Source organism: Stegastes partitus, unplaced genomic scaffold (assembly GCF_000690725.1).
Source record: "Stegastes partitus isolate 25-593 unplaced genomic scaffold, Stegastes_partitus-1.0.2 Scaffold1264, whole genome shotgun sequence".
Taxonomy (NCBI): domain Eukaryota; kingdom Metazoa; phylum Chordata; class Actinopteri; family Pomacentridae; genus Stegastes; species Stegastes partitus.
In genome coordinates this window covers 1-12,377 of record NW_007578995.1, presented here as the reverse complement: position 1 = coordinate 12,377, position 12,377 = coordinate 1, and the positions used below count along the sequence as shown (strand labels likewise).

Below are 12,377 nucleotides of genomic sequence, written 5' to 3'. Positions count from 1 at the left end.
AGACTCACATTTTGTTGTCACTGACTCCTGAGTGTCTCCTCCGACAGATGATTCAGTGTCTGAAGCTCGGCGCTCTGTCTCGAACCACCGCCAGCACCCAGATGAACGTCCAGAGTTCGCGCTCTCACGCCATCTTCACCATCCACCTGTGCCAAGTGCGAGTCTGCTCTCCCGATAACAACGTACGTATTGTAACACGAGAGAGAGGCCTGTAGCGTCTGCCGGAAAGTCTCCTGCTCATTTTCTATTCCTTCCATTCCAGGATAATGAAACCGATAACCGCCTGGCTAACGACTCCGAGATCGACGAGTTCGAGACGCTGACAGCGAAGTTCCACTTTGTGGACTTGGCAGGTTCTGAGAGGCTGAAGAGAACCGGCGCTACAGGAGACAGAGCTAAAGAGGGAATCTCCATCAACTGTGGGCTGGTGAGGAGGCAGTCGGACCAAACAGTATGAGAGTACTTCAGAAAGTTCTCGGCCTCACCTTCAAACAAGGGGCGTAACTCCCATTTTGGGCAATAACTGGATGCTAGAAAGGTTTTTATCAGTGTCCACAAAAACTCAAATATCTGAAGCAATGCATAGCACTCAACACAGGTGAAAGAAACAACCAAAAGTGGCTTTGACCTGTTGCCCCATGAACCTTATTCACCCGACCTGCACCATCTGACTTCTATCCCTTGCCCAAACTCAAGCCCCACTTGTGTAATCACCGTTTTCAAAGTGATGAAGACGTCATACGTGGTGTTCAAAACTATCACGAGACTACGTTGAAAAATAATGCAACAACAGTCTTTCTCCTGTGACGACATCTGGACCTCTTTTTGAAGTACCCTCGTAAACAACCTGTAGAAATGTTGTGGAGCGTGAGAGACCCCTGCTGTCCAGAAATAGGAATTACACCGTTCAATTCCATCAACTTGTCACAACACAAATACAACTTATTTTCCTTTATGTTGCGTTCATTCCGTTTTCACACAAGTTTCCAGTCGTTTATGTGATCTGTCCTCACATTTCCTCTCATGTGTTTCCTCAGCTCGCTCTGGGAAACGTCATCAGCGCTCTGGGAGACCGAAGCAAACGCTCCACTCATGTGCCTTACAGAGACTCCAAGCTGACCCGGCTGCTGCAGGACTCGCTGGGCGGAAACAGGTTGGTGCAGCTGAATTATTGAACTAATAAACATGTAAATAGGGTCGTATGTGTTTGCCAGTGGATGACAGATAAAGTGTTTTAGTGCTGCATAAGTTGAGATTCCCGCTTTCAAGTAAAACAGGAAAATTTGAACTAGTTGCTCGGTATAAAATTAAGTAAACTCCAAATAGTCTGAATTCTAAAAATGTTTTCTTGCACCTTGTAGGTTAAATTTGCTAATTTCTTCCGATTCCATCAAAAAGATGGCCACCTTGGGGCCACCGCTTTAGCTCACCTGCTTGAGCTGGCGACCCATGTACAGGGGCTATAGTCTGTGATGCAGGAGCCATGGGTTCAGATCCCACTCATGGCCCTTTGCTGCAACCCATTCCCCCACTTTCCTGTCTCTCCTTTGACTGTCCTATCTATCCATTATCAATACACCACTTAATCCTCACTAGGGTCATGGGGGGCTGGAGTCTATCCCAGCTGACTCAGGGTGAGCAGGGGACACCCTGGACAGGTCACCAGTCTATCACAGGGCTACACTTAGAGACAGACAACCAAGCACACTCACATTCACACCTACAGACAATTTAGAATCACCAATTAACCTCAACATGTTTTTGGACTGTGTGGGAAGAAGCCGGAGAACCCGGAGAGAACCCACGCTGCACGGGGAGAACATGCAAATTCCACGCAGAAAGATCCCGGTGCCCCCACCGGGATGCGAGGCAACAGTGCTAACCAACTGCGCCACCTTGCATCCCCTGTCCTATCTAATGAAGGCCAAAAAAGATGGCAACCTTTAACTCTCTGAACACGAAGCAGGTTGTGTGTTTTCTGCTCCTGAAAATCAAAAACAAAAGTTGATTTTCTTTAAATATTTAGTGTACAAAATTGTTTTAAAAACAAGGAATCAATGTCTAAAACATTTTTCCAAGCACCCACAGTCGATCCCAATATTGGATAAATAAATGACGACTCTTCGTACTATTGATAGGTTGCTACTTGCATTTTAAACTTCTTGTCTCCTCTGCGCTCTGTGAAAACACAACCTGCAGTTCAGCCGAGAAGTTCCTGAATTTTTGTCATGTGACTGTTGGTCGAAACCAAGTCATTCATGGGTTTCCAGTTGCGCCAAGTATCACAGAATTCTTGTTTTTTTACAGAATCTGGTTCGAGCACAGAGTTTATTTTTGGCTGTTTTTTTGTAGAATAAATTGATTTTGATTAAATATCATGATTTTAAGCTTAGATTTGGTTCATTTTTCACATTAAGCAGCATGTCACGGGATTCAGAGGATGTAAAAGCTCAATAATGGCATCAAAACATTTGAATATTGTTTCAAACTTCTAGAACCAAAGTCAGAATGTGACCCTATCTGAAGCCTCTTAATATTATCATCCATTAAAACACTTAATAATTCTTGGTGGCTGATCGTTACTCTTCATGTTTCTCCAGTCAAACCGTGATGATCGCCTGCATCAGCCCGTCGGACCGAGACTTCATGGAGACCCTGAACACCTTAAAATACGCCAACCGAGCCCGAAACATCAAGAACAAGGTGATGGTGAACCAGGACAGAGCGAGTCAGCAGATCAGTGCTCTGAGGACGGAGATCGCTCGGCTGCAGATGGAGCTGATGGAGTACAAGACGGTGAGAACGCCGTCAAAGACCGTGGATGGGATAATCATGTAAACGAGTAAGGGAGCGTTTTGTGATGTTGATGCCCTCCGTGATGTGCAGGGGAAGCGGATGGTGGGCGAGGACGGCATGGAGGGCATCAACGATCTGGTCCACGAGAACTCCATGCTGCAGACGGAGAACAACCACCTGAGGGTGAGGGTGAAGGCCATGCAGGAGACCATCGACGCCCAGAGAGCCAGACTCACACACATCCTCAGCGACCAGGCCAACCAGGTGCTGGCCAAAGCAGGTACGGCTGATCCGGAAAGCTTTTTAATGGAGGTCCAGCTTTCATTTAACATCTGGACTCTTAGCTTATATCATCATCAACAGCTGGTTTTGTTGCACATTCTTGGTTATTTATATATTAAAGGGATGTCAACTTGTACTTGTGTGGACTGTTATTATTATATTACTATCATCAGTGCTACGTCTAGTGTTTTATATGTCGTTTCTCAGGCGCAACATTTCAATTTCATGCATAATATTTTATTTTCATGTGCGTAATGTGCAGTATTTGGTTTTAATTTCATTCTTTAGGTGCAATATTTCACTATCATGTGTGACATTACCTCAGTATCATCTTTACTGCCTTATTGTAGCTTGCTTAATTTATTTTAGTATATATATGTGTATATACATATATATATTTTTTTTTTATTGCTTTTCTAATTTTTAGGTGCTGCATTTTCTAGGTTATGTCATTTTTTTTTTTTTTTTTTTTTTACAAGGAATGTCTGGCACAAGAATTAACTTATCTCAACTTTTCTTATCCTAACTAGTCTTATCTCAGCTTATTTTAATGTCTTATCTCATCTTATGGACTAGTGTAATTGTTATAGTATAATTAACTAGCAAAACCATATTCATACTGTGTGCAGCTTGGCAGATTTGAACTCTTTTACCTGCAGTGTTTGGAGGGTTACTATAAATTCCAAAATGCATTTCACTACAGGTGACAAAATACATGCCCTTAAATGTAGTTTTTTATATATTTTATTGTAATTACATGTGGGATTGTGAATAAATGCAGTATCCACTTAGTAATGCTGCCTATAATGGACTGAACTCAGGCCTCACTTTAATGATTAGTCTGGAAAAAAACAAAAGGACCTACATTTTCCTTGAGCTTTTATTTTGAAAAGACTTCAAGTGAAAACCAACAAATAAAATGAAAATAAAACTGCGAATTCACATTTCTGCTGACCAACTAATCCTCTTAAAATTAAAACAACACCATAAAAGGCAATTTCATCAGCAGCAGGAATTGGGTTGAAAGTAAAGAAAATGTTTCTCTGTTTGCAGATCTGTGACATCAAAAGTCAGCTGTTTCACTCATGCATGTTTCTGGAATTCATTTTAATATTTTTGGGGGGTATTTGTAGATACAAAGATGTAATTTCATGTCAGAATTTAAAGGTGGTGTTTCTGCTTCTAGGTGAAGGTAACGAAGAAATCGGGCTCATGATCGAGAATTACATCAAAGAAATCGAGGAGCTCAGGTCTGTGAAGGAAACAGATTTTAATGTGATTCTATTGGATCTCTTTTTATTTCTGTTTATCCGACTCCTGTTTTTTCGGAAGCGCACATCTGTGGATCGTTTTTTTAGATATCTCTGTGCACTCTTGTTTTTTTTTTTCCTCTTATTCTCGGGTCCAGATGTTTTTTTTTTTTATATTTCTTGTTGTTGTTTTTTTTTTCTCAGAGCGAAGCTTCTGGAGAGCGAAGCTGTGAACGAGAACCTGAGGAAGAACCTGTCCCGAGTCTCCACTCGCTCCTCCATGTACGGCGGCCCGGGGTCCTTCCTCGCTCCGGAGAAGGAGGCCAGCGACGTCATCGAGATGGCCAAGAAGGACCTGGAGAAGCTCAAGAGGAAGGAGAGGAAGAAGAAAAAGAGGTATATAAAAAAACTAAATAAAGCTGAATCCAAGTGTTTTCTTACCTGCTTGCATTGTTTCTGAGGAATCAGCGATTCAGATTCTCAACTGAGGAAAAGTTTGTGAATCCTCTGAACCCCAAAAACCCACCAAAATGTTTAAAAGGCATGTTTATCACACAGTTTGTCATAAATACAAACTGAGAAAACAGGAAGAGTCCTTAGATCCTCACGCTGTTCCACTGGGTAACTTAAGATCGTGTTGTTTCATTGAAATCACTTTAATCTACATGTTTCATTTAAATAATTACCAAAAATAGTTGTTTTTTCTTTCGTATGATCCAATTTAGAATTTAGAGTAAAACAGCCTTTTTAGCATCAGTAGCAGCAACAGCAGCTCCAGATATCAGCAGTTTCTATTTGACTCATTCCAATACAACATATCCATCATGTTTTTTATAATAGTGCACCTTTAGAATTACCATAATGGCACCATTTATCAGAGCCAGAAACCGGAAAAACAGAAAGAATCACAAGGTTTTTAACTTTCCAACAGTCCTTGAACTAACACGCATGTGTGACGTGCAGTTCTGTAGGAAAACTAGTCAAATCTGAGCTTAAACAATGATGATGTTTCATAAAAATCACTTTATTCTACATGTGTCATTTGAAAATTAGGTAAACTTTACTTCAGATTTTGTAAAAACCGTTTTTAAAAATACAAAAAAACCCCAAATCTGCCCAACTAAAAAACCACGAGGGATTCAGCTGCGACAAAAACTCAGTGTTCAACACATTTGCCTCTTTGTGAAATGTACGGCGTTCTCACTTTATTATAATGCACGAAAGACAAGTTTTAGTTCATTCTACTTCTAGTCTTGGTTGTTCTTTTTCCATAGAGGTGCAGGACTTCATACTGCAGTGAAAAATGAACAAACAGTGAGTAACTATGTGACAGAAACAAAGACAAAACCAACCGGAGGCTTCTTGGGGTTCAGAGGGTTAAAGTCTGACACACCTGCTTGCATGCATTCAGCGTACAGATTATATTATTACTGCAAAACAAACCGCTTTGAATAAGAACAGCAGTCTCTGTCAGGAAGCAGACGAATGAAAAGTTTGTGTGTTGCCACGGCGATGGTCGCGGTGTGTTGTGGGTAATTATCTCCTGATTCCCCCGGATTAGCACTTTGCACCCTTCTTTAATGGGGCGAGTGCTGGATTTAGACGACGACAAGCCGTGGCTCGCCGCTCAGCCACATCTGTGAACATCTGCAGCTTCTCCACTGTTTGAACGCTCACTTCCTCGCCGCCCCGTCTCACTCTCTCTGTCTCTCTGCTGCCTTTTAAACTCCCTCCCCCGACTTCTGCCGCCTCTCTGCTCCCTTTTTTCCCTCCTCCACGCCTCACCGTCGTCCTCACCCTCCATCCTCTCTTTCTGAAGACTGAGGCGATACGAGGAGAGCCGCCACCCCGAGGTTGCCAGGTTTGCAAATGGGTCACGTTTTAGAATCTAACTGGGACGCCCCCCTCCAGTGTTTTTGTGTGTGCACCGAATAATTCCAATGATTTCAGTTGATTGTTGACCCACGTCTTCCTTCGCAAGCTTCCCAAAAAGTAACCGAAACTAACTTTCTCTGCGCCCACAGGTGGCTTTTTTTACACTCCTGGAGCTCCTCTTTAACCCTTTTTTTACCCCCCTCCCTGCTGCACACTGCAAGATCAGATCTAATTATGAGTAGAGAAATCAGGTTAATCGTCTCATAAGTATTAATCCTTGCAGTGTGTTGCAGCTCTTTCCTCCAGAGTGTTCGTAACGTGGGTGGTGTTAGCCGTCAGTCGTTCAACCTGTTCCGTCCTCGCAATCACAGTGAAATCATTCATTAATCGACACTGATTCCTCTTCATCTGCATGCGACTCTCTAATCCAAATCTAAACGCAGAATTTTATGTTTCTGACGTCGTTTTTTTTTCCTCCCTCAGTGTCGTCAAAGATGAGATTCCGGACAACGATCAGGAGAGAGGCAACGAGGAGGCAGAAGCGGTAGGTGGAGATTCAGCCGTTGGATTGTTCTGTAAAGATCTTCCCTTAGCCCAGTGTGCATTTATTGAATCGTGTCCTCCAGGAGGCCAGCGACCACGACGAAGCCGAGGACGCCGACGGAGAAGAGGAAGAGTTTGACGTGGCTGGAGAGGAAACGTCCGACGAGTCTGACTCTGAGGAGCTGGATGAGAAAGGTGAAATCATCCGCCTTCAAAATAAGTCAATTGTAGATCAAATGTGAGTCTGAAGTTTTTGCGCGTCCCCCCCCGTGCAGAAAACGTCCAGGCCGACCTGGCCAACATCACCTGTGAGATCGCCATCAAGCAGAAGCTGATCGACGAGCTGGAGAACAGCCAGCGGCGGCTTCACACTCTGAAGCAGCAGTACGAGCAGAAGCTGACGATGCTGCACAACAAGATCAGAGACACGCAGCTGGAGAGGGACAAAGTGCTGCACAACATGGGTAAGAAACACAAAACACTGACACTTCCACTGACTGTCTGGAGGGTTCACTTGAAACCTACAACTTCAAAGTAATGCACTGTAAAAAGAAAAATAAAAGAAGAAATTGTCAATAAATAGTAAAATAACAAAAAAAAAGCCATAAAATGAAACCCAATGCATGTAAAGTGCAGTAACAGTAAATCTGAAATCCAAGTTTTGCAACGAAACTGTTCCTGTTGTAGTTTGAAAGTAACATTTCAGTTAAATCTAAACTTGATAAGATTTTCACTCTAAAAAAAAAAATCTGTCAGCAAAATTACCAGGAAAAAAAATCTGCTGAAAAATTGAGAAATACTGTAACAAAAAGTATAGAAATAGTGAAAATAACAGCAAATTTAGGTAAAATAATTCTATTTTAGTTCATTTAAATACAGTTTAGCTGTTTTATTATTAGAAATTTTACAGTAATTTCACAAATTATTATCTCTGTTTCAACAAAACTGTAAAAAATCTAAAATAAGTTAATGATAATAAATACATTGTTAAAAAGATTATAGTTAAAAACTGTTCAAAAGTATTTATTTTTTACATTACGAAGTTCATTATTAAATCCTATTTTTCCACAGGTAATAGTTGTCATTTTAAGTAAATTTGTGCATAATTTAAATTATGTAAAATGTGACAAATAACTAAAATACCATAAATATTATGGCATATTTTCTGTGAAATTAAATAAGAAATCAAATTAAATATAATTTGACATTGTTGGCATAATATTTAAAATGCCTGTTGGGTTGTTAATTTACAGACTTTAATTTAACATTCATATGCAATTAAAAAAAAACAAAAAAACAGATAACAACTTTTAAATTTGAGCCATTTTCCAAAAATGTTGTGCGTGTTGACATTGATAGACTAAGATAAGATCCTGTCAGTGGTGTCTACATTCTCTCTTCTTATGAATTTAGATTTAAACATCCATCTAATACACCATGAAGGTAATTAGCTCCGACTGTTCCGACAGGCTCTGAGAACTTAACAATAATAATAAAACTAATGGAAACTTAATAAAACCCTCATACATCTTCCCTTTCTGCATCTCCAGGCTCAGTGGAGTCGGGCACGGAGGAAAAGGCCAAAAAGATCAAAGCGGAGTACGAGAGGAAGCTGAGCTCCATGAACAAAGAGCTGCAGAAGCTGCAGTCGGCCCAGAAGGAGCACACCCGGCTGCTGAAGAACCAGTCGCAGTACGAGAAGCAGCTCAAGAAGCTGCAGCAGGACGTGACCGAGATGAAGAAGACCAAGGTGCTCGCTCCTTCTGTTTGCATGAACCCACACACTATCTCGTCACACCGATATTAACTTCTGCTGCGTGGTGTTCGTCCACCAGGTGTCGCTGATGCGTCAGATGAAGGAGCAGCAGGAGAGGAACCGGGCCTCGGAGTGCAGGAGGAACCGCGAGATCGCCTCTCTGAAGAAAGACCAGCGCAGAGCCGAGGTAGGAGATGGAAACACTCACAGGGATTTAACTTTCTTTGTTTGTATGGTGTTGATCCACAGAAAGGGAAGATCTAATTTCATGATTCTCTTCTTTCAGCACCAAGTGAAGCAGCTGGAGGCCCAGAAGAGGCAACAGGAGCTGATCCTTCGCAGGAAGAACGAAGAGGTGAAACCCACTCACTGCACTGACTTTGCTACACCTTCCTTTCTACCAAATGTGACTGAATGTCTGTTTTACGTCAGGTGACGGCTCTCAGGCGCCAGGTGAGGCCCGTGTCCGGGAAGGTGACCAGGAGGGTACCTGAACCTCCACAGGAGCCTTCACACCGGGCCGTCCCAGGGAGGCTGCAGTCCTCTGCTGCAAACACTTCCAACGGAGCCAGGTACGACATCTGAGCATGTTTAAAACATTCAAAACCTGAGAGTCCGGACAGTTCTGACGGCATGTCTTCCTCGTCAGGAGCTCCCCGGTGCGGATGGGAAGCATCTACCTCAGCAGGACGGCCAGAGCCAAGTGGCAGTCGCTGGAGAGACGAGTCAGCGACATCATCATGCAGAGGATGACCATCTCCAACATGGAGACGGACATGAACCGACTGCTGAAGGTGACGTGTGGGGAGAAACTGACACAATGGATGAACCTCTAAAACCTGCCAGTGGATTTTAAAAGTAGTTTCAGCTTTAAAAATATAATCAAAATTACACCAGTTTTCCAACGGTCCTTGAACTCCTCATTTGTAGCATATGTCAGGAAAAATGAGCTTAAAATTATGATATTTGTCATTTAAAAATTCACTAAAAATAAACCAGTTGAAGTAATCACATTCTTTAAAAAATAAAATATTCTGTGGTCCTCGAAGCAACCGTAAAGATATCAGTGACTCAGCTGCGACCAACAGTCACGTGACAAGAATTCAGCGATATTTTTGACCCACCTAGGTTGAACTGCAGGCTGTGTTAGGAAACAAGGGTGTTTTGATGCCATTATTAAGCTTTTTAACCTTCTGATTCCACAAGTCTCATTTTAAGAAAATTGCCCAAAATAAAGTGTTTGCTCTAACCAGATTCTATAAAAAGAAGCTGTGCTTCATGTCACAACTATGAATCCATGAGTGACTCAGCTTTGACCACTGATCAGGTAGTTCATGGACTTCTGGGTTGAACTGCAGAGTGGATAGGAGACGAGTATCAAACTAAAAATATAAGCAGCAAAAGAAGACGTGCCGTATGGAGAGTCACCATTTATTTTCCAGTCATGGTAACACTTGTGGGCACTTTGTCTTGTTACAAAAATGTCGTGCCTTATGAGCTGAACGAGGCTGAACTGCAGGCTGTGCATCGACAGAGCTGATAGACAAGAAGGAAACAAATTAAAGATGTAAGCAGTTAGATATCTACAATATGGAGGCACAATTTCAGTTTGTTGTTAAAAAAAAATTCTGACTTTTTAACTGGATTTGGCAAAACTGCACAGAGCAGATAAAAAACTAACAGAAATGTAACTGGTAGGATATCTACCTCATATAGAATCACAATTTTTGTTCAGTACTGACAACAAAAAATGTAGAAAATGTGGAAAAATGTTGATTACATTTTTCTCATATAATCAAATAAACTCCAGTTCAATGGTTCTTATTTAAACTTAATTCTTCACTACACATTATCTTCTGCTTCTGCTTTGCACGACTACAGCTGGTTTTACTTTTAGTCACTTTTATTTTTAAGCTATTCTTATATTTTTATCTTGTTCCTCACTGTGTGTATTTATTGTTGCACCAACCGGCCAGAACAAATTCCTCGTATTGTGCAAACTATACCTGCCAATAAATCTGATTCTGGTAAATTCAACTTTCATCGTATATTTTTTTTATGATTTATGGCGTTATGACTTTGCCATGCTGCACAGATGGTTTTTTTTAATTCTCTCTATGTCTATCCGTGGTTGTGCTGTTTCCATAGAGGAGCAGGACTTTATAATGCAGTGAAAACTTAACAAACGAGTTCAGATGGTAGCTTTCATTTAATTACGTATTACAAACATTTCTCAAATTGAAGCTGTAGTTCTATCTCGTCAAAAGGTAAAACAAACACAAGTCCAGTTAAAATCCATTCCAAACCAACAAATCTTCCTTCGTCTCTTCCTCTGCAGCAACGGGAGGATCTGACCCGGCGGAGGGAGCGAGTGTCCAGGAAGAGGGAGAAGATGGCGGTGGACGGAGCCGACGCCGACCGCTCGCTGGCCTCCCTGAACGAGGAGCTGGAGTCCCTGAGTGCCAACATCGACTACATCAACGACAGCATCGCCGACTGCCAGGCCAACATCATGCAGATGGAGGAGGCCAAGGTGGGAGGGAGGCGTCCCGTCAATCCTTCACAACCGCAGCCGACGTTACACTTCATCTGTCACGCTTCAGCTTTTATAGTCCGCTATGCCGTGGCGATGTTGATGGAGGATATTTAGACGCGCAATCATCGCTGCCTCATTAGCAAGCGCAGGCCCGCGTTAGGGCTGCAACCCTCCGGCAATCAATCCTGGAAATAATTGCACAGTTCAGCACCGCTGACGGTCTCCGAGCGTTTTGGGTGCCACTTTGACAAACAAGCGTCCGGCCCCTTATTTGTCAGAACAACAATGACTCCATTAAAAAAACAACACAACACCCGGTGGCAGCCCATTAATCCAGCAGCCTAATGATGCAGGAACTTTACAAACGTGATATTAGAGGAACAAGTTTGTTCACTCTGCAGGTCTCTCATGATCCTCCTTACGTTGCTGTTACTGTTAAAACAGTTTCTGGGAGAAGCTGCAGAAGTCGTATCTGAAGCCCGTTGGTCCACGTGGCTCCCAAAATCCTCGTCATGTGAGCTCAACCGTGCAATTATTTCTCCGTCGTGAGCCTGCAGACGCTAATGAGGTGGTAACCCTCCGTGTATGTCAAGGCCTCCCAACTGGTGGCAATTTAGTTTTCACTGCTGCAGATGACATCTGACGAGTCGACATGTCAGTTGAAGATGTCGGTGAAGCTATTTTTGACCTGTTACAGTAAATGTTTTACACGTGGAAGTTAGTTTTCAGTGCTAGAAATGTCATATCGACGTGTCAAAAGGTTTAAATTCAAGGTCTTTATTTGCCATTTGTGCACAAACAGACGAGTCGAGGCACGTTGGAGTTCTTGGAGTCGAGTAAAAACACTTAACACCGCTCTACAAGAGTAATGAAATGTTAATGTACGATATCACTGAAACTATATTGATCTGTTGATTATCTTTAGTTTGATTAAAGGCATCGAGAACTCCTTTTATTTACTATTACAGACAACTAACAAGGATTTAATCAATAGTTCTGTTTCCAAACTACTTCACACATGTTGCTCTAATTAGCACATTCATCACATGTGTATAGTTTCTGTGTTTTTAGGTGGATTTAGTTCACTTTGTGACCAGATGCTGCCTGTTTCTAGTCTTTGTTACACTGGATTTGGCAAATATATGTGCAAACTGTGGCTGTGTGCTCTTATAAATCCAGTCTAAAACATTCATATGAAAACACACATGTCTAAATATATAAAGCTGAGTTTCCTGAACGTGTTGTTCTTGCAGGAGGAAGGAGACACTGTGGACGTCACCGCTGTGATCAGTTCCTGCAACCTGTCAGAGGCTCGATTCCTCCTGGACCATTTCATGAC

General features: G+C 42.1%; 1 protein-coding gene across 1 annotated transcript in view; it reads left to right on the top strand.

Annotated features, from left to right (window-relative positions):
• The window catches only part of LOC103369282 (kinesin-like protein KIF21A), a gene marked incomplete at its 3' end in the record, with an annotated part of 40,513 nt that extends 28,144 nt beyond the window's left edge, over positions 1-12,369 (top strand). Inside the window, exons 5-22 of the mRNA XM_008297959.1 lie at positions 48-182; positions 263-427; positions 1,038-1,153; positions 2,601-2,796; positions 2,887-3,076; positions 4,265-4,328; positions 4,533-4,724; positions 6,148-6,189; positions 6,687-6,747; positions 6,830-6,941; positions 7,022-7,210; positions 8,297-8,496; positions 8,582-8,689; positions 8,789-8,857; positions 8,935-9,074; positions 9,152-9,296; positions 10,841-11,035; positions 12,292-12,369. Of these exons, the coding sequence (XP_008296181.1) occupies positions 48-182; positions 263-427; positions 1,038-1,153; positions 2,601-2,796; positions 2,887-3,076; positions 4,265-4,328; positions 4,533-4,724; positions 6,148-6,189; positions 6,687-6,747; positions 6,830-6,941; positions 7,022-7,210; positions 8,297-8,496; positions 8,582-8,689; positions 8,789-8,857; positions 8,935-9,074; positions 9,152-9,296; positions 10,841-11,035; positions 12,292-12,369 (2,397 nt within the window). The remainder of the gene's footprint in view (positions 1-47; positions 183-262; positions 428-1,037; positions 1,154-2,600; positions 2,797-2,886; positions 3,077-4,264; positions 4,329-4,532; positions 4,725-6,147; positions 6,190-6,686; positions 6,748-6,829; positions 6,942-7,021; positions 7,211-8,296; positions 8,497-8,581; positions 8,690-8,788; positions 8,858-8,934; positions 9,075-9,151; positions 9,297-10,840; positions 11,036-12,291) is intronic.
• Positions 12,370-12,377: the final 8 nt, after the last annotated feature.